At 43.0% G+C, this 27,871-nt stretch overlaps 2 protein-coding genes across 7 annotated transcripts in view; one reads left to right on the forward strand and one right to left on the reverse strand.

Moving 5' to 3' along the window:
• The window catches only part of TAF5L (TATA-box binding protein associated factor 5 like), a 19,791-nt gene extending 13,932 nt beyond the window's left edge, over nucleotides 1-5,859 (reverse strand). The window contains exons 1-2 of one of the 3 annotated variants that reach the window (XM_044420655.1): nucleotides 5,492-5,859; nucleotides 2,263-2,433 (exon numbers count right to left, since the gene is read on the reverse strand). In XM_044420655.1, coding sequence (XP_044276590.1) covers nucleotides 2,263-2,404 — 142 coding nt within the window. In that variant the 5' untranslated portion in view covers nucleotides 2,405-2,433; nucleotides 5,492-5,859. Of the gene's footprint in view, nucleotides 1-2,262; nucleotides 2,434-5,153; nucleotides 5,279-5,491 lie in introns of those variants that run through there. The other 2 variants (XM_044420638.1, XM_044420647.1) reach the window with 2 other exon arrangements.
• URB2 (URB2 ribosome biogenesis homolog) lies at nucleotides 5,709-27,298 on the forward strand. 4 transcript variants are annotated; one of them, XM_044420563.1, is made up of 10 exons: nucleotides 5,711-6,148; nucleotides 7,425-7,561; nucleotides 9,190-9,366; nucleotides 11,433-14,835; nucleotides 15,986-16,146; nucleotides 17,572-17,682; nucleotides 19,214-19,447; nucleotides 21,233-21,323; nucleotides 22,585-22,724; nucleotides 25,771-27,298. In XM_044420563.1, the coding sequence occupies exons 2-10, from the start codon at nucleotides 7,436-7,438 to the stop codon at nucleotides 25,966-25,968; spliced, it is 4,641 nt and encodes a 1,546-aa protein (XP_044276498.1). In that variant the 5' UTR covers nucleotides 5,711-6,148; nucleotides 7,425-7,435; the 3' UTR covers nucleotides 25,969-27,298. The 4 variants fall into 4 exon arrangements, with proteins under 4 accessions (XP_044276517.1, XP_044276525.1, XP_044276498.1 ...); XM_044420573.1 differs by lacking the exon at nucleotides 5,711-6,148 and adding an exon at nucleotides 6,292-7,000; XM_044420582.1 differs by lacking the exons at nucleotides 19,214-19,447; nucleotides 21,233-21,323; nucleotides 22,585-22,724; nucleotides 25,771-27,298 and having other exon boundaries at nucleotides 5,709-6,148; nucleotides 16,672-17,670.
• Nucleotides 27,299-27,871: the final 573 nt, after the last annotated feature.

Consider the following 27,871-nt stretch of genomic DNA (forward strand, 5'->3'; position numbering starts at 1 on the left):
TCTTAAGCAAGAGTTCTATAAGATTTAGCTTTTTATGGGTCTATAAGCAGAGCCATTGAGCAAGAAATGACTGTACCCCTTATGGAAGAAAAATGGCAACCACATTCAAGCATGTTTATAATTAAGCATTGATTGAAATCAAGTAAGTAAGACCACAATCCTATGGTCATCTAGTCAGCTACAAGAGAGGTTGGAGTCCTAGCTGCCGTCTTGGAAACATACTCTGAGGTCATAGCTGAGACTTCAATCTTGCAGCACCCTTGCCCTCCTTCCACTCTTGGATCAAACATAAAAAACCTGTGCCAGCTGCAGCTCCAATGTCACAAAAGCAACCCTGCAGGCACAGTTTGTGAATAATAAGGAGTGGAGAAAGGATCTGCCATGACAGATAGTATTCTGGTGACACCTCAGCCTATTCTCATCACACTCTGGAACAGAAGAGCTAGATAGCCAATCTTTTGCAGGACAGAAGGAGCATGGAAGCAAAGGTTACCTCTTCACTCCTCCCAGCTTTAATAAGATACCTAGTTTTCAAAGTCAGAGGGTCATGGGCAGCAACACTGGATTGTACTGCACAAATACGTATGTATGGTAACAGTGAATCCAAATGAACATACTTAGCCAGAACCACATGAATGATACAGTTAGATGCTCCAGGATTCCTCTTATGAAAACAGCAAATATAGTTCAGCGCAATCCCCAAAGAACAAAACAGTTTGAGAGGATGCTTCTGCAGGCTTGGTACCCAATATCATCACCCCCTACCAATATCTAGAAGTCTTACCTTAAACACACCCTTAAAACACTATGATTGCTGTACTTCTAAAGTTTTGATTGCTCCATGAAAGCTATCCAATGCTATCATTTTTAATTTCTAAGCTTTTCATATTACCAAAGTTAAGAAACGTTCAGATTCTCAGGATCTAGAGTTACCCAACTGAGCTTTTAAATATTAAAGTCTGTGTTAGCTGTTACCTTTAAAAGTTACTGCTGCATGAGAACATCACTGCTTATAATTTCATTTCAAACAACTTTTAAATAACACAGTGGAATGAGTGTGAATGTGTGTGTGTTCGTGCGTGTGTGCGCGTGCACACATGTGTCTTTTGACTAAATTGACTTCAGTTTTCAAATAGGTGGTGTGAAAAATATCAAGTGATAAAATGAACATATTGTGCTAATGTTTAGTGCAAAATTCTTACAATAAAAAGTATTAGGGAACTAAACTGTATTTATCCTAAGTTCTATGTAAGTTGAATCTGGGCTTAAACAGTAGTATGTTATATTGATTTTATGGCTTATTTGGCCTAGAAAAAGTCTAATTCATTTAATTCTATCTCAGTAAAATTATCAGATTTGTTTAATCACATCATTCTAACCTATGCAATTTCAGAACATTTAAGAATGACACATGCTCTCTGTGCATTTCATTTTTATTGTCTAGTTTAAGAAACTACCACACATTGGAAGTTTGCCCCTCCCAAATATGTACAGCTCCTAATTTGGTCATATCACTTACGTGTCCCAGATGGATAGCAAAGAATCATATGTTCATTTGTATTCACTGATCTTGTTCACACACGACAACCCAAAGTTTACTTAACCCATGGGATGTTACCTTATTGAGAGTTAACGCATGATTTCACTGCCATGTGATCAAGCAAACCATGGATTGTTTGTTCATCTCCTAGGTTACTCTGTTTCTGCACTTTCACTCATTTCCTCAATCCCAGATGAGATGCCTTTGTAGCACTGCTGTTTTGGCATGCAGAGTGATTGGCTCTGGTTTGTATTTAACATTCTTGCCTGCTGGCTCAATAGCCTAGTGAAACAACCCATGTGCAACCTACAGTTCTGACTTCACAGGTAACAATAGCCCATGGTTTAATTAACATTTGGCTCACAACCCACAAATGCTGAATACACTTCTAGGGTTGTTCATGGTTGAAAACCCCTAGTTAAGCTATAGTTCAAAGTTAGTTCATATATAGTGATAACCCATGCATCAACAAACTTTAGTTAATTAAAACAATTCACCATTGTCCACTTCTCAATTGTTTAGAAAAGTCTTTCCCACCTGGTGCCCTCCATTTATGCTTGGCTTAATATTCCATCATCCCAGTCAGAAAGTCCAGTATCTTGAGAGGATGGAAAGTATAGTCCAAACATCTGGAGGGCAGCAGGGAAGACTACATTGGAACTTTCTACTCAAGAAAGAGCTGCACTATTTCTATAAACCCGTAAGAAAATCCTAATAAGTACCTGTTAGATTAGCTGCCATTTCTTCTGCAGTCTGGCATAAGCGGAGCCCTTGTTTCAGAGGACCTTCTGAATCTACATACTGCCTGCGTTTGAGGTAGCAGGAAACTGCCATCTGAATCTGTTCTGTGCGTACGCGTTTCATGACCTCCAAAAGAAAAAGAAATAGGTTTCCTGTCAAAAAAAGATGATGAAATCATGCAGCAATCATATAGGATTTTTAATAAACATGTTAGATACCCCTGGAAAACTGACATTCCCATTATTTACTCCAGAAAGCATCCAGAAATGAACTCTTCACCTTCTTGCTGAAATCTTGACGTATCACTGAAGGTTGATACCTTAGACCTCCAAAGCATTAAACAGTAGATTGAGAAAGATGAAATTACAGTAATGAAGCACTTTGAGGATTGTGGGTGTTTGAGTGAAACCTTGACCTGAAATTGGTGCAGGTTTCATTGATGACAACCTCAAAAGAAAAATTCTGGCTCTCAGTATTTTCCTTCACCTCTTCTACTTTAGTGACATGCCACAAAAGAAATATATTAAATGTGTTACTTTGGCCATAAGACCACATGTCTTATGTGGAACATAAGGAACAATGTCATCTCTGTGTTCGGTGCATTGGTGTTTACTGTATTCTGGATGCTAAAAAGTTGCTATTATATAAATAGTAACTCTGCCTTGTACCATTTTCTCAGGTTGTGAAACATCAAAAGTTAATTTCAGTTATGTTTCTCTTTTACTACAGTGCACTTTTTAAGTTTCATAGTTAGCTGCTAAACGTCAACTTGCTTAAAGGTTTTTATTTCCAGATGATGTTTTAAAAAATTCACCATACCCCACAATGCACTCCTATTATTAGTACATAATAGGTTCCATTTCAGGTGAAACACTAATTCACTGAAAAGATACCACATGAAACTAGACAGCAAAGAAAGTGATATGGATTGCAAAAGATGGGTGAGAGAGAAAAAGGTTTTCGGTGTCAAATGTAAACACGTGATGCAGTCCCACATATAATTCACTACTCTATTACTTATCACCTAAAAGATGAGGTAAGGTAGAAGAGGAGCCACTACAGATGAAATTATATTTTCAACAGCATTCTTAACCAGGGATGCAGCCTTTGAGATGCTGGAGTTCATGTTCCACCATCACTAGAGCACAACCATCTAGTCCAGAATTCTGTTCACAAGGAGGCCAACCAATGATAGCAGCCTCTGAATCCTGAGCTATGAACATATAGTCATCATGACTATAGCCCCAGCCAGCCTAGCCAATGGCTCAGGAATGATAGAAGCATAAGCAGAGCCATCCTAGATCAGCTCAAGGGTCCAGTTAGTCCAGCACTTTGTTCATGCAGCAGCCAACCAGCTGCTTATTTATTATTGGGATATTTCTAGGCCGTCCAATCACTCTGAATCTCTGGACGGCTCACAACAAAAGGAAAGCAATAAGCAGAACATGAGTGCAGTAGTGTTTTCCTGTTTGTGTTCCCCAACTGCTGTTGTACATAGGCTTACTTCCTCTAGCAGAGGCAGCATATAACCATGAGGACTGCTAGCAGCTGACAGTTTTACCTTCCACGAATATGTCCAATCCTCTTTCAGTGCCCTCCAAATCAGTGGAGGTAAAGTGAAACCCATAGTTTAACTATGCACTGTGTGAAGGCATTTGTCCTGACTCTCCCACCAATTAGACTCATGGGATCTCCCTTTGTTCTGATATTATGACAAGGAGAAAAATACCTTGTTACCCACTTTTTAACCATTCATTAAATGTGAACATTAATCTATTCTATCTCACCTTATTGGTGGGAGAGTCTTTTATCTAAACCAGAGAATCCCAGATTTTGGGACTGACTAATACTGATGAGAACTGGAAGTTCAACATTCTATCTACTCAGAATAGTCAACTCTATGTGGCAGTAAAAGACATAAGAAATGGCTGGTCCCTCTCCATAGTTTAGAGTGTATTCACAAAAATTATGAAAATAAATTTATATTCCCCAACTTGCTATCTTCTAGAAGTGTTTGGGCTACAACTTCCAGAATTCCTAACCATTAACCATGCTGCTATGGTTGATAAGAGATAAAGTCTAACACACCTGGAGTGCATCAGGCTAGGGAAATCTGCTACTTACAAAGTGAATGTATAATATGAAAATCTACATGTAATTTGGAAACAATGTAACAAACTGACACCCAGTAGTGTGGTTATTGTTTTGAATGGTAAAGATTTTCTCTGCTCCATGAGAAGGTATATCTTTCCTCAGTTACAAGCCAACAATAAATCAGGACCTGACCTTCCCAGAGAGACAGGCTAAAGCATTTGGCTGTTTAATACACTGTACACTGGTTGTGCAATATGCCCACACCATAAATGGTACAGCGTGCTTATACACTACGGCAGTTATAACCGCTGCTAACTATTGCAGCATACAGTAGATATATGCTACTATGTGCTTCTTGTTACACGCACGCTTCTCCCTAGCAGACACACATCATGCTTAGCATATGTTGCTGTAATGCAGCCTTCTCCAACCTGGTGCCTTCCAGATTTTCCACTAGAACTCCCAGTATCCTCCAACCAGCCATGCTGGAAGATGCTGGGAATTACTGTCCCACATATCTTGATGGCACTGTTCAGAAAAGCTGCAAAGTATCACTTTTCATCGATAGCACGGCAGTAACACAAACAAATCCAACCGACCGTAGCCAAATTAAGTAGTCTGAATTTCAAAAATAACTGAAGCAAGCAAGAACTGATCCGCAGGTTTGAAAAATGCAAAGCCCCTTCTTGCTCCAAACTTCGCATATACGCGCCAAGCTACACAGAAAGTGTCGCTCCCGTGTTTACGCCTTGCCTTCTCCCCACCCGCTCTCCCTCACCCTTCGAAGCGTTTGCAAAAGAGAAACTCGACAGGGCAGGAGAAGGCAGCGAACGGAACGCCCGGAGGGAAGATGCACCGAGGCTGAAGCCTCACGCTAGTTGCCCAGCAGCTCTTTATGGAAGGAGGACAGAAGCGGTGGCAGCAGCTGTTGCTGCTGCGACGGCGGCGAGGGAGGCGGTGGAGATGGAGCGAGAGGAGGGCGACTGCCCGCCTCCACCCAGGGAGGGCCCTTCCGCGCGCCACACTTGGCTCGTCCCGCCGCTCCACCCGCCAGGGAAAAGGAGCTCCTACATGCCCAAGGGAAGCGCGGAGGGGGGAAGAAGGAAGAGCACTCACTGGAGCATCGCAGGCAGGAGGAGAGCGAGAGAGAGCGCGAGAGGCGCTGCCGCCGCGTATGTGCGCGGCTCCCAGTGCAGGCACGAAACGGAATTCCTGGGCTCGCGCCGCGCCGTCAGGCACGGCGCCCAGTGGCGCGAGACGCCGCCGCCGCCGCTCGTGCGGACCCCGGCGCGCGGGCGTGCAACCCTTCCTCCTTGCCGGTGGCTCGTCTGCTAACGTGGCTGGCTAGGGCGTCCCGGTGTGCTGGTAATGGTGCTGCTGCTGCTGGCGGCGGCGGCGTTGCTCCTTTTCCTGTGACCGCCGCTGCTCGGAGCAGCCGCTCCATGACTGACGGGACTGACACAGAGAAGGAGAGCGGGGCCGGGGAGGAAGCCGAACGCGCAGGCGTGGTCTTCCGACCAATGGGCAAGGATCTCCTTTTCTCGGCGCTCAGCTAGGAATGCCTGCTCATCTCTCCCGACTCCTTCAACTCGCTGATTCGGGTAAAGGTTAAGCGGAGAAGGAGGAGGAGGAGGATGTGCCGGAAGAAGAAGCACGTGCGCGAAGGGGCGGTGCTAGGACCACCGGTGCGCGTGGAGTGGTGGAGCGGCTGATGCCTTTGCAGCGCGGGTCGCTGGACGGGGCAGGCTATAGGCGTGTTCGACTCTTGGGCAGGTGTGTGTGCGTGAGAGAACTACCAGAGGAACTTGCATCGCTGCCCTTCCCGCGCAGCCAGTGCAGCGAGTGCCAGTGTGGCATGACGTGGGTTGTAGTCCAACACACCTGGAAGGCATCTGGTGGGGAAGGGATGGTGGAGCCAAATTCTGTGCAGAGCACTGCCAGAGTTCAACTTCCCTGGAAGACCCGCCCGCTGTTCTGAAATTAGGGCCTTTTCGTTTTCAGTGTGGTACGGATGTGGTGTGGTGAGGCGAAGGCATGGCGTAGCTGCTCAAGGCCAGATCTGCGTTAGAGTTCTGATGTTTAAGAATGGCGCGTTGGGGCGATCCCTGTATTTGGTAACTTGCTTGGTGAGCCCCCGTGAGAACTGTCAGGCAACACTTACACCATAGAGTATTACCCTCTTTGATCCAGGGTGTTTCTTGCTGGGCCAAAGTATTCTATCTAGTGCACAACAAATAAGATTTAAATCTGTTCACCTGAGCTGGTTTTGTAATTATTCTGCATATGAAAGCTGATTTCCTGTCAATAGGGTGATAAGAAGGCTACATGCAAATAACTGTGTGCTACTGAATGTAAAATGATGTGTGCTATTGACTAGAGTACTTTAGGGCAACCTTTTCCAAGCGTGCGTGTGTGTTGTTTTGATTTTGGACAAAGGCTTGGGAAGTATCTTCACAAGAATACAGAAATTAAGGAGGGAGATGGAAAGAAGTGGATTAGAAAAGAGAGCATGGTGCAGTTCTCTTACAATTGTAGTGTATGCTGTGACACCATTGGTTCTATCATTTATGTCAGCTGCAGAGAAGTGGGTAGGCAGCATTGGCACAGACTGAAATTGGGTGCCAGGTGAGTTGTGGGTTGCTGGGGTCAGAAGTGTGAGTCAATTCATTTTGCTGAAAATGCATGTACATTCTCCTATCTTGTATCTCTGCAACTACTTTAAGGACTTCTGTTGTAAGATGTGCTGTCAAGTCATCCCCAGCTTACACTGCAACAGCAGCAGCACATTATTTCAAATGAAACTTTTAACTTGTTTATTAGGATATTTCTATCCCGTCCATTATGGTTCATCTCTTGATGGCTTACAATATGAAACACCTAATAAATATATCATAATAGCACATGACTGAGGATAAAAAACATAATTTAAATATTTAAACTTTAAAATATCGGGTAAATAAAAATGTCTTGACCTGGCACCAAAAAGCATATAAAAATAATAAAGCATAGTAAAAGCATATAATGTAAAGCATATTTTGTTTCATTTTAGGTACTGCTCCCATGGCTGCAATTTACTCAGGTATTCATTTGAAGCTGAAAAGTGTGAAGACATCTTGGGAGGACAAACTCAAGTTAGCTCAGTTTGCATGGGTTTCTCATCAGTGTTTTCTTCCAAACAAAGAACAAGTATGTATTTTTCTACATGTTTTTCTTAAATTATACTCTAGATTGAATTTTGGTATAGGAGTTAATAGCTATAACATTATTAACTATAAGATTAATAACTATTAATCAGTGAGTTAATAGCTATAATATAGTCATGTTATCTCAACTTGTTAATCTCTGTCTCCAAATGGAAGAGGCTGAGAACTACTTGGGGATTTGAATATAATACTTGACTAAAACTGATTTTGTTCAGTTTTTTGTGAGGCTGTTTTTATTGCAAATTATATCAAGAAAGGCATTCTTGAAAAATTCCTGTAAATACTAGTATTTGTTTTTTTAAAAAAACTTGAGTTTCCATAAATACCCAGTGCCATTTTTTCACCATTATTATAGGACGTCTGCTATCATCTTTCCTAAAAGTATCTCTGATATGTCATAATAAAGTACATTTGGGAGAAAAGCAATGCATAAAGAATATTTCTCTACAGTGTATATTTGGATTTCCAGAGTAGTGTGCAAATGAATTTTGAACAGCATGCATTGATACCAGTGGATGAGTTAAGCTAGCACCCTTTTTGAATCAGTGGGATTTTAATATGCTTTATAGGAACTGAGTCACTCCTAACATCTCAGGATCCATCAACCCTCAGGTAGGATTTATACCAGGCTTGAGAATAGCCTCTTATCTGTCCACCAGTGATGACTAAGATGCACCTTTGAGTCAACAAGCAGATAAACAGTTGCAATTTGGAGGAAAACTGATATTTTCTTCCCTCAGGCTGCCACTGTGTTAGAAACAAATAATGTGTGGGCTGGTGGCCTAGCTACATTTTTTTGTGATCCAGCAGATTTAGTAGCTGTATTTGCAAGGCTGGATCATACCACTGTATCCCTTGCAGTGTATACCTAATGTAAGCCTGCTGTTTATAAAATAACATGTTTGTGTTCTTAGTTAGATATATATTCCTCTTTTATGTTGATGTACTCAAGAGGTCTCTGCAGATGCTTAAAGAGTCTATCCTGTACATATGTCTGGTGAGAGCGGGGCAGAACTGTGCTCCTTTCTGCACAGAGGGCAGGGCATTTACACCCCAACACATTTAGACTCAATGTGTACCCTGTTCCCTTCATTTAACTGCCCATCCATTAAGGTTCTTACCTGGAGGTTGTTCTAGGGATACCCTCAGTGTCTAAAGAGCACCTTTTTGGCAGTGCTGCTTCAATTGTAGGGTGCTCATGTTACCCAAACCATGGACTTAGTAGCCACCACAGTTTGTGAAGGCAAACAGGATAGTATTTTCCAGATAAAGGCAGTTTATATGTTCTTAAGCAAGTAAGCAGGAACAAGTAGTTGAGGTAGTCACTTCAGACTTGTCCTATTTGACCAGGGATTCTGTTTTATTTCAGTACTGGAATTGCATTTATTTGTTATTAAACTTGTAGTCTCCATGGCTTTTCCTAACATGTAGAGCAGCTTCCCTATAGTTTCTAAGCAGTCCTCTATCTAGGTAGCATATTGGGAGGTAGCTTGATTTTAGCAATAGAACTGTTTAATGTGCCCCCAAATATTTTTTTTCTTCCCTTCTTCCCCCACAGCTATCTTTAGAGGATGCAAATAATTAATTTGTATATGTATATTGGAAAAACAGGTCTTACTGGATTGGGTGAGTCATAGTCTGGTTTCCTGTTACAACAAGAAGCTTGAATTGCCAGATGAAATAATTGAAAAACTTTGGATATACCTGGACAACATCGTTCATAGCAAAAAACTACAGAGTTTGTTCAAGGACGGAAAAACAGTTACTCTACGTTTTTCAATTGCACAGGTAATTCAAGGTCTAGATATAAGATATAAGAAGGTCCATGATGGACCAGACCAAAGGAATATCAAGTTCAGCATTCTGAGCTCAGTTGTAGAACACTCAGATTGCATGCAGAAGATCCCAGGTCCTGCATAGACAGTTGCTGCCAGTCAGTGTTGACAATATTGTGTTAACTACTATGTGTTGTAGTAGTTAAGAATGCAGGACTGGGACTCAGGAGACATGGGTTCTAGTCCCCAGTCAGCCCTGGAGCCAACTGGGTGACTTTGGAACAGTCACAGATTCTCAGTCCAACCTACGTCACAGGTGTGTTGTTATGGGGATAAGATTGAGAGCAGGAGAAGGAGAATTATGTAAGCCACTTTGTGTTCTTTTAATGTATTTATTCATTTCTCTTTTTAAAAATAAAATATAAATCTAATAAATATATGGACCAATGGCCTGAATCAGTATCAGGTAGCTGTATATGGTCCTCTGGACAGATCTGTCAGTTCTTTCTGAGATTTTCTGATTTTCATGCTTGTACTTCTGCCTGACTCTATTCATCATAAGTTGCATGATGTGTTTTTCTAAAGCCTATATGGAAGTTTGTACCTGTGTGTGCACTTCTACTTACCCCTGATATAAGCATTTCTGTGCGATTTTGCAAAGTACTTTCTACTAACATAATGCATTTCTGTGCATGCTTACCACTCATACACACAATTTTGTACGCAAATTTTTCCTGACAAAATGCAGGGCCAAGCTTGGAAAAGTGTGGATTTCAGTTGGCAATTCAATGCTAGTTATTTACTTAGTAGATATGTATCCTACTTTTCCAGCAAAGTTGCTTCTGATGACCCACATGCCCCCAAAATGCAACTGAACCACATAACCAGCTCCACTTGATCAGAAGCCGGGATCTGAGGTTTTTTCCAATGGGGAAGTTGATGTCGGTCAGTTATCCCTGTGGGACAGGTGGCCGCCTGGCCGGATCAAGCTGTGATATGCTGTTTGCCTACTCTTGCCACTTCCCCACGCAGTGGTTGATGTCTGCTTTGGCTCACTTACTTGCTCAGAAGCACAAATTTGCTATATTCACATAAAAATGGCAATGATTTTCTCGAATTCTTTGTTCAGAGTAACTTGTCCTATTGATTCCAGTAGGTCTACAGATAGTCCCTGGGCTGTGAACATCCAGGTTATTAACAACCCATACTTACAAACTTGCAGATTGCCATAAACCCTATATATGATTTTCTCTGGAGAAAAGCCGTGAATATCTCGAGGGAACTATACGAGGCAATGCATCATCAGTGACAGCCTAGTTTCCTAGAGAAACAGTATTGATGGCTTTTTGTTCCGCAGTGCTAGCTCAAACGTACCCAGGCCAGTGAGTTTTGGGGCACGTGTACGGCATGTAGTTTCCTTTTGGTTTTTCTTTAGCATTTACCCTTGTAACCTGGCCCTCAGCTGCTACAAGAACATTTATGATGAGAAAAAGGAAATGGCTGCACAAACAACCTTGAGGCCTACTTTAAGAAAGAGACTCCAGTAGTAACCGCTATCCCGCCCCCCGCACCGCCACCCCTCCAGCAGCACAATCAAATCTGAATTATCCAGCATAAGGTCCATCTCCATCATCAGTTAATGTTTGGCTTAATGTTAATTCAAGAATATTCTAAACTGTTAAAGAACTGTTTGGTTTGGTTTTTTTTTACAATACTGTACAGAGAGAGAGAGAGAGAGAGAGAGAGAGACTCCAGTACCTGTAGTACTTTATTATAACTGTATTATTACCATTATTACATTGCTGTATTGTGCTTAAGATGTTTTCATGAATATGGAAGTGTTTCTTCAGTGATTTATATGCATAAAAAGGTAATATAGCAACAGAACCATTTGGCTTACTCATGTGATTTGACTTACATACAAATTCGACTTCAGGATGATCTCAGAAATGGAACCCATTCTTAGCTCGGGAACTACCTGTACTCCTTGAATAATTAAGTTTGTGACAACCTGCTAGAATATAATTTCTGCATAGAAGCAGACCATTAATTTTGCTTTGTTTCTTGTTTAATCTTTAGGTCATCAATGAACAGCTTTCCATTTCTTATACTCAAAGAACATTGAAGAATGTGAGCTCAGTGCTAAGCTGCTGTGGTGGTATCCTTTCCCTTCCTCCCCTCTCCCTCGTTTATACTGCAAAATTTGAGCTGTTGGTGGATCTTCTAAGTAAGTTGTCCTGGCTAGCATGTTGGCAGTTGTCATCCGAAGATGCAGTGTCTTCCCAGTTGCTTGACATCCTCCAGTTAACTCTTGGCCAGTACCTTCGGATTCAGAGGCAGCAAGCCAATGCCAATCGTGTATTTGGACAAGTGACCAAACACCTGCTCCAGCCATGCCTGCTCCTGAGACATTTGCTCGCCACTGGGATGAGGGTGCCAGCAGAAGGTGGCAGCCAACACCAACATCAAAGCAGGGAGATTCGCAACCACATCGAGGCATTGTTGAGGGCTGCTGTTTTCCAGCCAGAGCTCTTGTCATCATACAGAGAGGAGCTGCTACCAGAAAAGGAGCCCGCCAACATCAAGAAGGGGGCCTTGAAAAATACTCTGCTGCCAGCCAGCACAATCCAGGCTGCGTTAGGGGATATGAGTTTTCGTCAGCCAGCGCTTCATGAGAAAGCAGTAGCCAGTTCAGTGCCTCTGCTCTTTAAGCTTTTTTTAGAATCTTACAGTAAGGCTGAAAATCACCTGCTGTGTTTTCACATGCTCACCAGGCTCTTTGGGTGCCTTGGGATTTCTCACCTGCAAGAGGATCTCTGGAACAGCCACCTTTCTCCATCACAGTGGAGCTCCGAGCTCCTAGCAGTGGAGCAACTGCTGAACTCAGTGCTGAGTACTGGCATCTATAATGTTGCAGCTGATAAGATTCGGCACAAGGAGATCCAGTTTCGCTTTTACCGCCAGTTGGCCCAAGTGCTGCTGAATCAGTCTCAGGTGGCCATCCCTGCTTGGTTTCGGTGTCTGAAGTCCTTGATCTCATTGAACCACCTCATTGTGGAGCCTGATTTGGATGATTTAGTGGCCTCTGTTTGGATTGATGCAGCGGTCTCCGAGCCACGCACAAAAAAGGCCCAGGAGGCTCTTGTTGGCACTGTCTTCCACACTTACGCCAAGCTGCGGCAGTTCCAAAGGCTCTTTGAAGAGGTCCTGTCTGTCATCTGTCGTCCTGCTGTGGAAGAACTAAGACTGCCAGTTCTGCCAGTCAGTATCAGGGCCAAGCTTTGTGAGTGCCTTCTAGAGCTGCCACCCAATCAGATCCTGGACATTGTCTCTGTCATCTTGGAGAAATGTCAGACTTTCATTATTCCGGATGTCAAAGGAGATTCTGAGATGGCATTGAAACTTCACTCCATGAGCACATTGTTGCATTCTGTTCTGTTCCACATGAGGACCTTGGATGATTCCAGCCCACTGCCTGTTGTCCATCGGACTCAGAGGCTGCTGGAAACAATGCAGAGAGAGGTTATCCAAGTGTTGTTCAACCTGCTGAAGGACTGCCATCCAGGAGAAGCCAAACTGGAACTTTGGACTGAGAAAGTTGGGGACTCAGCCCTTCTCCTTGCTTGTACTTGGGTAGCAACCGATACTCTGTTTGGTTTAAATTGCAAGCAGTATGTCTCCCCACTAGCCAAAACTGCCTTTGCTCTTGCTGATTCCCCCATCAACCAGTGGGACTTCTCAGCCATTCTCCCTGGTTTGGATGCACAGTGCTGGGAGCAGATAACAAATCTCCTGCGCTGCTCTTGGTCAGCAAGTAGATACTGCACAGAATGGCTGGTGCTCCAGAAAATGAAGAAGATGTTGATGCACACCAGCTCTCAGGCCGAGCTGTTCCATCAGGTTTTGCAGCAGGCTGTAGCTTTCATCCTTCAGTCTGGGCAGTCCCGCAAGAATGGAGAGGAGCCTGAACCCTGGGATGGAAGTGCAAGTACCGTAACTAGTCTGGCTTACCCAACTGCGCATTGGCACCTAATAGTCACCAACCTTCCAGTCCTTTTCCCCTACCTTTCTCTTGGGGATGCCCTGTATGTTGCAGATGTATTCCTGAAGGCCTTGTTGGCAAAACAGACGCAGGAAACTTCTGGGGATGATGAAGATGACGACGACAACAACGACAATGATAGCAACACTTCCTTAATCACAATTGGAAGAGTGTCTAAAGACTTGCTGCACAGTTCTCACTTCCCAGAAATGCGAGTGCTGCACTCCTCTTTCCTAAGCCGTATAATTCAGCAGTGTGCTGATGAGCTCTTCGCTGTAGTTCAGGATGCTGCTGATCAGCCTCTCCAGCAGCTGTCAGCGGAAGATACGCCATGGTGTGAGGCTGTGGCTGCTGGCCACTCTGCCAACATAGGGCCCAGTGATGAATCTTTGATGTGCTGGACAGTGCTGGAGAATGTTGCTCAGAGTATCCTATCATTAGTGAGAGAGAGAGAGTATGTTAGCTTGGAAGAAGAACATATCAAAAGGCTTTTGGATTTGCTAGAGGTAATTTCAGCATTGAGGCTGGACAGCCTCTTTCCTTTGGATCACACTCGGTGCTTCCTTTTGCTCTTGTCTTTGGCTGTCAATACCAGAGCAAGTGTCGCTTGCAGTGTGGTCTTGTCTTCAAAATTTCTGGCGAAATGCTTCCACCTCCTTGCTTGCCTTCAGACAGGCCGAAATGCAAACGCATCCTTCAAGGTCTTGCATGCCAGCGATGTCCTTGAAGCTGTTCTCACCTCCATGTTCACAGTCTGCAAGACTTTGGCCAGTGATGCAATGGCTGCTTCCTGGGATGAATTGGTTAATGGGATCCAGATCTTTTTGGAACACTACCTTCAGATCATTCTTGAGAGGAGGCAGAGTACAAAACGCAACCTGGAAAAGTTCATGTCTTTCCTAGCAATGTGCCAGCCGCAGGCAGTCAGTTGGAGCCCAGCAGCCGACCAGGTTCTTTTAGTGGCGCTAACTGCACAGTGTCATGCTCTGACCTTACACCTCCAGCAGCAGCAGGGAAAACAGCACGTTACTGAAACGTTGCTTGCTTTGCTTGAACAGGCAGTGACCCAGGCAGGAGCAACTGTCCAGTTCTGCCTTAGAAACAGCATGAAAGGCCGACCGTTGCCTCTGGCATTTATTCCATGCATAAGCACCCTCTTGAAAGCAGATTCTTCTTGTGCACATTCAGCTGGCCTTGGGACTTCGGAGCATGAACCCAGAAGACCAATGGATCCCAGCACATGCCATCACATTTCTCATGCTCAGTTGTACCAAAGGTTTTTCATTCAGATATTGAGAGAACTTGATCTGGCCAAGGGCAACATCCAGTTCCTTCATTCTGCACTGCAGTTCTTAACTGTCTTCTGTTCCATGCCAGAGTTATATCCTGCACAGGCCAATTCAGTTGCTGTATTTTGCACTATCAAAAAACTTCTTGCAGGTAAGGATTTAGCTGAGACTGTCTAGCAAAGTAAGCTTTCTGCACAGAATCGAGAATATTTTAGTAGGACTGCTAGGGATTCTTGCTTCTTTTAAAAGAAATGAGACAAGAGTGAGATGGGGTTCTCATTTCTTTTAAAATGAGACAGTGTGGCATGATGGTTAGAGTGTTCTATTGGGTGCTAGTCCCCACTCAGCCATGAAGCTTACTGGGTGACTTTGGGCAATCACTGACTCCCAACCTAACCTACCTCACAGGGTTGTTGTGCGAATAAGATTGAGAGGAGGAGGAGAACTCTATAAGCTGCCTTGAGTTCCTTGAAAGGAAAAAAAGCAGGATATAAATAGAATAAAAGGAGATGTTTTCGCCTACAACTCCCATCTGTTCCAGTCAGCATAGCCAACAGTGAGGCTATGGAATATCATTGGATAGGCCCAAAATCTGGTGGGCTTGCTTTAAAAGATAGCTAGAGGCTTGTAACTTATGCTCTAAAACCAGCCTTTGGATGAAGGCAATCTGGTTAACACTGGGCCCTCCAAACTGTCTCACAGCTGACTGTGTATTGTGGTGGGATCTCTGTACTTTTCCAATAGCATATTTCTTCCTCTTTCCCAGAACAAGCTTCATATTGGCTGAGGGGGGACTGGAGAGGAGCACAGGATGGCTGTGAGGCAATGGCAGCCGTCTGCATGAGGAAGGAAAGGCCAACTTGCATTGCGTTGCCTGCCTTGGCACATACTGGCTTCACTGTGCAAAGTTCTGCCTCTGTACTGTAGTGGTTAACAAAACATATATTAACAGGAACTGTTGGAAATTTAAACCTGAATTTTATGCAGCAGGGGAATTTGGACTTTGTATTCTTTCCCTGAATATTGGGCATCTGAAAGAAAAAGGTTTCCTATTCAGAAACGGAGGACTTAGGGTGTTCTAAAGAAGCTTGTGCATGTGTGAGATAAAAGACAGATGTAATTTGGTTTCTATCTCAATATACTTATCTGTGGTTAGTGTGAAGAAAGATGTTCTGTGCCAAGATGAATTAGGATAGATATACAATTGTGTTGTTGTAATCTGTTCTTGAAATTATTCAGCATCTAGCGCAGTTCCATAGGCTGGAAGAGTTTGGATGATCACTTCTCTTGAACTATTGCAGCTCCAGGAGTCACAGTCCAATTGATCCAAGAGCTGGAGGTGCAGCTGACAGAATTGGCTACACACTTGGTGGAGCACTGTACCACTGATGATTTCTGTGCCATGTTGAAACTGGTGCTGGAGGGACTAGATATTGGCAACCTCTGGAAACACAAACTGGAAGTAGGGGGAAATTTAAGCTTGTTTACTTCTCTTTTAACATTCTCATATGGATAGGCTCTGCTGAGTCCTCATTCCCATCCAACCTTACACTGCTTCCATATTTTCGTAAACTCTGTCATGCTACCATACACAAAGAGGAGACATCACAATATGTAGCCTTGAAATTTACCTTATGAACATACTGAGCTGCATTCAGTGTTAGTCCTACTTACACAGAGTAGACAGTGAAATGCATGGGGTCTCAGTTAGGCTGTTGTTGGTTGCAAACCAATAGACGGACCTCTGTTGCTGTCTTTGGCACTGGTTGCTCTCTGAGATCTTTCCTGGCCCTGTTGCTCAAGGTTGTTTTCACATACTGATGCTGGGAATTGAAACAGAGAGATTCTGAGCACAAAGAATATATTCTTTGACTTGTGCTATGGCCACATCCCAAAAGTGCTTAGGTCCTAACTGGTTCTGTCTGGTCCACTTTCCCTAGCTAGACACACTCCTGAGGTGTTCATTTACCATTTCTGTCATCCACAGCTATTTGGGCAGCTGTGGAGCAGTGCGGACTGACATACCTGGGCAAACTGTTTTTGCAGCTCTCGCCAAGTGGCTTGCAAGCTGATTCCTGATACCATAAAAGGGTCAGTCACCAGGTTTGGATGGCGCAACAACTCATTGTGGATACAAGCAGAAGATGCTTGGGCGACTTGTCCTCTAAGAAGCCACCCGGCGGGAATCAGTCCAGGACTGCATGCAGGAACATAACGTCATGGCTTGTCACCCACAATGGGTTGTTGTGCCATGAGAACCCAGTCTGCTGGTGCTGCCATCTGGGAGCAGCAGGTAGGTGGGAGAAAAACAGGGATATATGCCATTGAAACTTATTACCCTATGATTAAGAGACAGATGTGCAGTGTTGAGATTTCTAGAGGTTCATTAATTCTTAGGACAACCCATCATTTTACGTCTCAATCGATCAAAACGTAAGAGAGCCTTATGGGTGGGATAAAAAATATTAAATAAATAAATAAACCACTATATTGCCAAATAGTGCAGCTTGCTGTCTGTGTGACAAACATAAAACTTTCTCTTTGTTCTTCCAGTATTGATTAAAGCTACCAGATGGCTTGCTCTTCTTTGTAATGACACCGTATGACACTCAAAGGTTTTATAAGCCCCTGGCTTTTATCCTAAAGCCCCCCAAATTTATCCTTTTTTGTGTACTTGCAGCAAAAATAAATATTTACAACTTGCTTCAGAAGTGATGATGTACACAGTTTGTCAACTAGAAAGACTGTAACTTAGTCATAGAAGAGAAAAAAGTGATTTTTCACAAAATCTTGATGTGCCTAACAGTCTTAATGTCTTTTACTTGGTTTCACTTCTATTTGTTGAGCGTTGGTATCACTTTCTTGTTTTTGTTTCTCTTTTGTGAAGGAAGCACTGTCGGCTGTTACTTTGGTCAAAGTGCTGCTTGGCTGCCCATTAAATGGGGAGAAAGGGAAAGCATTCTGGTTTTCCAGTCCCCGAATAATCATGGCTTTCATTGTAAGTATCTCTGCAGTCTGAACTGAGGTGATCTTGGGCCTTCCCACACTGCTGAGCAAAAGATGTGCTGCTGTCATAACGTAGGTCTTTCTGCCACAAGTCCCAGTTTAGTGCTGGTGGCATTGAGTGACTATGATACGTAGCAGGTGGACAGTAAGAAGTTGCACTGGTTCTTTTTCCCCTCTTGTTTGTTTTGTCGTAATGTAGAGAGACTGGTGCCCCACTGCAGGGCACTCCATTCCCAAAAATCAAAAGGTGACAAGCTGTTGCTACCTGGACGGGGAGCTGTCTTGAAAGCCAGTGTAGTCTAGTGTTGGAGTGAGAACCTGTGAGATCTGGGTTCCAGTCCTCGCTTGGCCATCAAGCTTCCTGCGTGTCTTTGGGCCAGTCACCCCACCTCAGCCTAACTTACAGCACAGGGTTCTTGTGGGGATGAAATGGAAGGGAGGAGGATGGTATAAACTTCCTTTGCTTCTTCGCAGGAGGAACAAAGGCAGGATATAGAAGTAAGAGAAAAAATAGTCTACAACTTGTACATGTCCTGTTTTTAAATGGGGCTGGGTATGCATCCCATCACTGGGGCTTCCACCACAAGTGCTGAACCTCAAGCACTGGGACATATCCAGCCTGCCTGGAATCTGACTCTGGAATCTCCCTGGTGACTCCTTTCCCCCAGTTGCTAATCATTTGGTAGTTTTCCAGGGTTTGTGCCAATTTTCCTCATTAAGAACTTTTGAATGCCTCCCCCAGAGCTTCGTCTCTGGTAGCAACAGGTTTAATGTTGGTATTATTGGTCCCACCCTCCTTGCGTTCGGCACTGCCCACCGTGAGAAATTGAGCTGTTGGAGCTTCTCCAAAATGGAATTCAGCCCAGGGGCTGAAAGAGGCTCTGCACATCTGCCTTACAGAGAGGGAGCTCACAGGTCAGATACGAAGTTCTAGGCAGAAGCCTTGCTTTTCTCCTCTTAACATCTCCTAACAGAGTGAGTGAGTAAATCGCTTGCCACATCACAGTGTTCTGTAAGTTGCGACACTTGTGCAAGTGTTAATTGCAGTGTGCTTTTGGGGAAACATGGTGTTTTTCCAGGTGCAAACTAAAACTCATCTAGTGTTTCTACTGCAGAAATGCAACCTTGGGGTGCCTGTAGGGTGCAAATCAAACAGCGGACTTATGTTCAGCTGATAAACCAGAAGGGTTCTAGGCTTTCTTAGCAAGCAGCTTGGTCATAGAGCAGGCCCTGCAGCAGCCCTGATCTTGGCAGCCAATATGCACTGTGCCTTTAAAGAAAGTTTGGCTACAAAGAATAGCAGAAGAGCACATTCAGGAAGTTAAAGCAAGCATGAGGCTTTCCAGAGGAAGTGTATAGGTGTCAAAAATAGGTGGTGGATATCCAGGTATTTTCTGGCATTGCTGCAGTTTTGGGAGATCCCATCTGCCCCGGGAGGCCCTGTTTCAGGAGCTCAGGAGCATGGTGGCGAATCTTGTGCACACATTCCTCTTCTACAGCTTTCTTCATTGCTTCTGCCATAGATGCAAACCAGAGAGGCTTCTCAAGATCCGGCGCGGCTTTCCATCCTCACTGTGCCTATATTGGAGGCAGTGGCAATCCTCATACGGCGAGGAGAAGGGGCTCTCTCTAATCCTCATCACGTTGCCCTTGTTTTCAACATTCTCCTGACTGCCCCCCTTGACCAGAGGGACTACGGGCACATCTTCCTGGGCATTCATGAAGTTCTCTTTTCCATTCTGCAGTGTCACCCTAAGGTAATGAACGGATGGGACTTTTGGCGGGGTTGGTTTTGTTTTTTAAAAGGATGACGTGGTTCCATCTGCACTGTTGGTCCCAGATAAGCTGTTTTAACCCTAATGCGTAGCAGAATATTGAACCCCTGTCTGGAGGAGCCATAATTCACTGTTTCAAGTACATGTTTGCATGGATTACATCCCCTGCTCCCATTTCCTGATTTGATTACTAGTGAAGAAACTTCTGTATCCAGTGCAACTAGTTTGCATACAAGTTAATGGAACACACAGTTTGGCCTATGAGAAGACCAAGGGGGCAATGTAAGCAGATTGACCTTTGCTGCAACCTGAGAAGATGGGGAATTTTGGACTAGGAATCCGTGTCAGCCTCATGTGAGCCTCAGCTACACCTTTGACCTTCACGATTAACACTGAACTACACTGCAGGGCTGTTGTATATCACACCCTCAGCTCAAGTTGCAACGTGGAGATAAAATGCAATGGCAATGTTGTTGCACCCTTCTTGTTGCATTCAGCCCACTCCCAAACTGCAATGAGAAGGTGGAACCACTAGATAGCGCTGCAGACTTGTTCTCAGTCACTCAGAGCCTGACTTGTAAGATTCAATGTGAACAACACTGCAGGGCTGTTATATGCTGTTCCCTCCTAGCTATGAGCTCTTCTTCTTTGCACAATGGCAAATTAACTGCATTTGATTTGGCACTTAGCAGAGTTCCCCCACCCACCCCAAAAAATCACTCTGAACAAGCACTTGAGTTGGAAAGAGTGGAAACTCTTCCCTTCACTGTCACATTTGAGGGTTGGGGAGATGAGGTAAATTAAAATATTTAAATTTATCCAGTGTTTTCTATAAGCAGCTCTCGCTAACATCCTTGGGGACATTTTGCCATTGCGTCTCAGTGTGAACCAGGAAATGATGTATCCAAACAATGAAAGTGTCCTCTTTCTGCCCATGTTTCTCCCTCCATTTTTAGCCTCTCCATTGCATTCCCTCCCACCCAAGTGTCAGTTTTCCCCTTTCCTGTGTCTCAACAGTCCATGCTGTTGAGCTCTTTTGGGGTTCTCGCCCTAACTTAGCCGCCCTGATAGTTGTTATGTCTGGGGCAGAGCACTCTCTGGTGGTCCCTAGGCAGCAGCTAAGAGAACATAAGATCATTTGGATTCCCACCTTGGATTGGAAAAAGGCTCTGATATCAGAGCTGGGGATATATATGCAGATCCCCTTCCACACCCACTGCAAGAACCACATCAGTTGCCTCTTAGAGAAGGGATGAAAAGGATGGGAAGAGTAGAGAAAACCTTCCCCATTAGAAGTGCCGCAAGTAGATGGCCGAAACTGGTCATCTACCTGATTTTCAGAAAGGAGGAGTGTAGAGACAAAGATGGTCTCTATGCTTCTCATGCTTTATGTAGGATGTCTGTAGTCCTGTGCGTCTGGACATTTATAGATACCCCACCATGTGAGCACTGCTGGTTTGGCTGCATAACACTGAGTGCTTTCCTTTCATGTTCAAAAATGGAATATGAGGGAATTGCATTGGTAGATAATTTCTGCCTGTGTGCAAAACTTGTATTTTATTGTGGGCTTCTCAAAATGTAACACTTCAGAATACTGTAACTTTGACTGTCACCTCTGCTACTTCTGATCTGGATATTCAGAAGGATTTCTGCACCTCTCTGTTTTGCTTTGTTATTTTGTATTATAATAACCAATTATTTTAATGTTAATATACGAATAGTGATTTGTCCAGTGGCTGTAGTGACCTCTTTTATTACTTTTTTCAGGTGATGCTAAAAGCAGCTCCATCCTTCCTGAACAGTTTCCATAGACTGGTTATTTCAGTTATGCATGAAGGCAGACAGAAAGGAGACAGGGGTTAGAGATTTTCTTTTTCTGTTGCATAAAACACTTCTGTATAATGGGGAAGCTCTGTATAAAACCCCCCTTCTCTGAAGGTTAACAGCATAATCCTATTAATTTTTATTGAGAGATAAGAACTGAACTGAATGGCACTTACTCATTACACATGTCAGTGGCTGGAGCAGTCCTGCACTTGAATCCTAGTGTTTGCATTAATCTGTGTCTAGTCTTGGAGCACCCTTGTGTTCATGCACACAGGATAGGGTGGCCAGATGCAGAAGGTATCCAGACTCCTTTACTAGTTGAGTAGAAGAGAGTGTTTCCACAGGTGAAGCTTGTCATGCAAGGTATACATATGTTGAAATTCCCTGTTCTGTACAGCAAAGGTTGGAGCCCCAACCAATCGTGTATCTGACCACCTATTGCCAGAATTCCTTGACTATATTGGAGCTCCTCTGTATATTTGGCTAGAAACCTGCGACTTTACTTCCCATGTTGTTTATAGGGGTGGGTACTTGCTGGGTTGGGCTTGGCAGGACCCCACCCCGCCTGTACCCACCCCAAGACCCCCTTGTACTGCTCTGCCCTGTTCGATCTGTACTTTTGCATTCTCCCCTCAAAAAGGGTTTTAGAAGGTCAAGTCAAACCATAGTGGGCCTGAATCAACTTGGGGGAGCATCTCATTCCTAGGATATCCATAGGAGGACCAAGGGGAAAGGAGGGAAGTAAAGGGATATCCTAACCACAATGCACCCAATTGTCTGACTGGCACATTTAGGATAGTGTGGCTTTATTAAAGCACCCATACAATAACATCCCATATTTGCATTTCAAGCACAGTTATTTGTTTATATGGGTTTTTTAAACTAGTTCACTAATCAGGAAACATTCACTGTGCCATTTTGTGTTTCTTCGCAATTTTATTTTCAGTACAATTCTATAAATGTCTACTCAAAAGCTGAGTTCAATGGAACTTGCTTCCAGTAGCCAAAGTCCATTAGTGAATGTACAAAGTCATGTTTGGTTGCTTTTCTTTTTACATTAATGGAGCTAAAGTTTGTTTAGTATAGGTCAGGAGGGAGCAAATATAGAACATATTTTTCATTTTTGAATTTTTTCTCATAATGTAATTTTTGTTTACTGACTTTGTTCATTCACACATAGTTAATCATATTTGGAAAATATGAGTGTTAGTTTGTTCCTATGTTTTGCAAGGCAAAAACTTCTCAAGATAAATGTCTTTTTAAATCTCAGATTTTATACTTTGTTTTCAAAGGCATCACAGATGATTTTGAAGTTATACTGAAGTGTGCCCAACTGGTGGAACGGATGTACAGTTACATTGCTGCAAAAACAGAAGAATTCACTGTATTATCCTCCTTCATTGTGGCCCAGTATGTGATAGAACTGCAAAAGGTAATGATTATCTGAAGGATCTATTATTTGTGGAAAAGAACAATAATATATTTTTTGCATTAAATTGCATTAAGCATGGTGGGCAACTTGTGACTCTTCAGAGTTTCGGCCTACAAATCCCATCATGCCTTATCATTATGCTGATTAGAACTGATGAGAATTGTAGGCCAAACCTTATGGGAAGTGGCCCACCTCTAACATAAAGTGACTGCACAAATGTTGACCAAGGGATCAAGGAAGCAGCCCCTCTACGCTGCATATGCATCTGTCTCTGGCCATCAACACCAGTCCTGTAGGGTTATCTGTTCTTCTGTTGCTTCCGTACAGAAGCAACACCCATGCTTCCGTACCTTTCCTCCTTCCCATTTGCTATCATTATTAAAACAATGCAGTGTTGTGGAAACAGTGCATCCAGTTATAAGTGAGTCATATCTTATAAATGGTTGTACTCTTTTTGCTGTGTAAAAGTTACCATCTATTGGATTTCTTAAAACTGCAATTGTGAAGTAGCGCTTTTCTGCTTCACAGAACTTGTATTCCGTACAGAATTCCAGTTATTGTTTTGAAGAACTTTTTCTAATGGTGGGTGGGAAGACCATGATCATCCATTTGAATTGTCCCGCAATTGATTTAGATTTGAAGACTCTTAAGAGCAGAATCATATGCTTTGCTCTTTTTAAAGCATATTTTCGTGTTACTTTGTTGCTGTTGGTGAAATTGTTGGTGTCCAAATAATTATTTGTGATCTTGGTCTGCAAATATTTAGTATAGAAATGACAGATTTTATGATTTGGCAGTGGTACTTGTGGGCTCTGTTTAGCACATTCAGAAGGAGAGTTGATAAGTTACAGAACTAAGGCTGGTGGTGAGATGCTTGAACCCCATTAATTGAGTGCCTTATTTTCTCCATAATAACATTTTCATGGCTACCCTGGAAGGGTATACATTGATCGTTTATCCTTTGAGGACAGTTCTTTCGCTCTTCTCCCCTGCTACTGTCACTGTGATTAGAAGTTCACTTCATTAGAAGGAAGTTTATTACTTGCCTGAGGAAGTGAGAGGAAAGCCTGCATTGTAATGATGGCCTCCAGTTTAATGTCTGTTTCTTGAGGAATGCTACCCAACAGCGGAAGGCCAATTTGGACTTTCAGCGCACAGGGAGCAGGAGGGAGGGAGAGGACAGAACATGATCACCTTTAGAAGGTGGTGTTAGATGCTGCTGCCAGTGCTGACATTCAGCTGTACCCTTTATGCCAGGTCTGGAAAAGGTAGGAAGAAACAGCCAGTGCTCAGGCAGAGAAGGGTTTCTTTACTGCTCAGCCTTCAGCTTTGATGATTGGCAGACCTAGACTTTCTGGTTTAAGAAGTCATGTTATAAAGAATGCCTATAATTAGCTTGAGGAGACAGGGGTGTTGTAGAATACATACTCTCTCAGACATAAGTCCCATTGAGTTCAGTGGGGCTTACTTCCAGGTAAGTGGATGCCAGAATTATTGACTTAAAGCTAGCATTCTGGCCATTGTCTCATCTGTATCTTCTGGTTTGCCTTATCAAAGAGGAACAATTTCTTAATGTTGATTCCATTGCAGTATAAAAGGGTGAAATACTTGGTTAGTATATAGTCACTGCAATTTGAAGAATGACCAATTAACATGGACTGTTTTCAGAATGCACTGTTTGGAAAACTTCTGCCATGGTTTATTTGGGATGTGATTATTTGGCTTTATGAATACATGTCATTCTAGTTCAACTTGTTCATGTTGAACTAGGTTTTTATTAAAATCTTTTTACCTAGGTGAATCCCCCCCCAGCTAAATTAAAGTACAACCAACAATCAATGGACTTACAGCTTTACGTATTATCATTTGTTTCCTGTTCTCCTTCTAAGAAAGGAGACCATGTTTGATTGGCCACACCTTTTCCTTGGGCCTGTACAGACCTGAATTGATGCACCACAGAATTATCATTCAAGGGGGAGGGCTATAGGAAGACTGTGGGTCAGCATGGGCAATTCATGCCTCACAAGCAATTCATGCCTCCGCCCCTTCTGATGCCTCCTCTACAGAATGGCATATGGGTACAAGTTAAATGAACAAGCTAAATTGGACCTGTCCACTATACTGTAGCATTATTTATTTATTTATTAAAAACTTTTCTATCCCGTCCCCTACAGAATGTCTTGGGTTGGCTTACAATAGTAAAAGGGTGAGGTTTTTTTTCCCACCACGAGTGTTTGTCAGGATTCTGCAGGAGTGCAGCTTGGTAGAGGGTCCAGCAGGGGGGAAAATGGTCCCTAGACCCCCTCTGCTACAGACTGACATTTCTTACCCTTAATGTAATGGTATTAATAATACTGAGGCATTCATAAAGGTCTTTTTACAATGTTTCAATATCAATGTTTTCATTATCACAGTAAACCTTACAACAGTGCTTTAAGGCAGGTCAGTTTTATTTATCCATATATCGGTGATGGCAGTGGAGGGAGATGTTGAGATACAGTGACTTGCCAGAGGCAGTCTAATAAATCCATCACGGATAATAAGGTTTGAACTGGTAACATCACAGCTCAAGGTGGCTTTTTCTTTTTGTTACAAGTGGAGTTGCAAACTGCTGAACTCTTAAGAATTTTGTTATCTCTTAGGTTTTGCCCATTCATGAGAATCATACATGTTAAATAGACCATCAGCATTACAGTAAAGGTAGTTATTCTGTATTCCAAACTTAATGTAGTGGTATTTATTGATTTCCTGTATGTCTAAGCCATCTTATAACAAAGGGTGGTTTGCATGGAGGGATAAAATCAAATTAAAAATCACTGACATAATGTGCCTGACAATAAAAGTGCACTACATTTTATTTGATTTTTTTTCAATCCACATAAAAAACTAGGGAGAAAGCGTTATCCTATACCTGCTTTACATCCTATTGCAGCTGAATTAATAAGCCAATGTTCCTTTTCAGCATTTTCCTAATGAGTGTGTGTATAAGTCTGTGTGTGCTTTAGTAATTGACAACAAATTCTAATAAACCATGTTTTCCCCCTAGGTGACTTTGCACCCAGCTGTGAAAAAACATCTAACAGAAGGAATTTATCACATCCTAGATCTTTGCATTGAACGTGATATCAAATTCTTAAATGCCTCTCTCCCAGTGGGGGTGAGAGAAGTCTTGAAGGAGCTGTATCGTGATTATACACATTATCACAAAGAACTGAAGCAGGGGGATGAAAAATACACTGCATGAATAGCATTTCCTATGGTTTTAGGAACTTGTGGAGGAGTAGGGCCTTTCCATATGACAAGCTCCCAAGTTCATAAGGGTTTCTGTGGTGGGTTTGGGAATTGAGCTTGAAGACCTATGCTTTCCTCAGGACTGCAGACAAGATCTCCTCCCGCTTCCCCTTTCTGGAATATGTTTGTGTTCACCAACCGGTGGTGTAGAGGAACCAGCGTTAACAAGGGTTATAGCATTAGCACTTTCTTACTAGCCAGAGTGCTGACATCACCTGTGATCCATCTCAGACTTCCCTGTTCCATCTGAGTTTAGCTGTGGTCATAAAAGGAGCTGGGGGGAAATGAATATTCCCAGGAACTATGTATTGTTCCGTGTTTGTAAAGTATTTGGGGATGGCTTGCTCTTTAATGGGCAATTAAGACCCATTAGATTTACAAACCACCGTTTCTGGTGGAGATGCAAAGCACTAGAATTGGTTTGTTTGTTGATAGGTATCGAAAATTGCTGCCCACAATTTTGAATTCTCCTTGGGGGTGTGGTTATAGAGGGACTTGGGATGAGTGCCTACCATTCAAAATTTACCAGTGCACACAGGTAGAGACTAGTTTCATGAAACCTAGTCAATATACCTGGTCCATATTTGGATCTCCCTTCATACATTGCTGAGGATTTTCCTTTTTGCCTGTACAAGAAGAGTTATTGAGTCAGAAAACTCAAGAAAGGAGGGAGCTTTTGTTTTGCTGCATATGGGAATCCTTCCTGTCAAAGAATATTAAAAAGATATAAAATTATGATATATACTCTTTCCACAAGTTTTGTACTGTAACTGTAAGATACTGTTAATTATTAAACCAAAGAATTTTTTATTGAAAATGGAGTTGTTGCTTCTATGCATTAAACCCAGAATGGGGAACCTATTTCAAGGGTCTAATTCAGTTTGGCCAGGTGGTGTGGCCAAATATATAAGTATATTTTAGCTTAACAGTCTTTCTCCCATCTTACTGCAATACCTCAGCCTTAGGAAATGCATTCCACTTTTTAGATGGGGAAAAGCTACCCCCGCAACAAGCCAGGAAACTTTGCTGTGTGAGCAGAGGGTGGCTCTTCCAAGGTACCTCCTCTGAGGGAGGCTTGGATGGTGACCACAAGGAAGAGGGGCTTTATTGGTGGTAGCCCCCCAATTCTGAAATTATCTCTCCAGCATGACCCACCTGCACCAACACTGTTATCTCTTTGGTGCCAGGTTCAGACCTCCTCCTCTCAGGCATTTGACAGTATATGATGTTTTTAATCAGGTCTTAAATTTGTTCTTGTTGATTAAACTTGTTTTTAGATGTGTGTGCCCGTGTGTTGTATGCTTCTATGGATTTTAAAAATGTATGTCTATGGCTTAATCCTTGTAAACAACTTAGAAAGATTCAGTTACTGAGCAGTATAGAAATGTAATAAATGAAATGGAACTTAAAGGAGATTTTAGCTTTGCGGAACCCCACAGGGCCAGATGAGAACCTCATGCCAGAGGTTCCCCTCCACTGTATTAAATACATCCAGGACTGAAATGAATAGTTGCAGAACATCTGGCACTTTACAGCAAATGCCCCGAACTGTGGCAAGGAGCGGTTTTCCTCTGATGAGCAGGTGGCTGCTCTCAGTGCCAGACTGTTCAGAGAGCACAGCTCTAGGTCTGTTGTGACTTCAGTATCTCCCAGGTACAGGTGACGAAGAAAGGTTAAGGTGGTGGCTACTCGTCTGCTCCACTTGTCTTCTACCACCCCCGGCCATGCTTCAGGCAAGGGCTGTGCTGGGAAAATGGCCCTCCTAGTGTGATTTTGGGGATCTGCAACTCCCATTATCACTGCTTGTTGGCTAACTAACTGAGGCTGATAGGAGCTATAGTGCAATAACATATAGG

Source organism: Varanus komodoensis, unplaced genomic scaffold (assembly GCF_004798865.1).
Source record: "Varanus komodoensis strain SLA01 unplaced genomic scaffold, ASM479886v1 scaffold1, whole genome shotgun sequence".
Classification (NCBI taxonomy): Eukaryota; Metazoa; Chordata; class Lepidosauria; order Squamata; family Varanidae; genus Varanus; species Varanus komodoensis.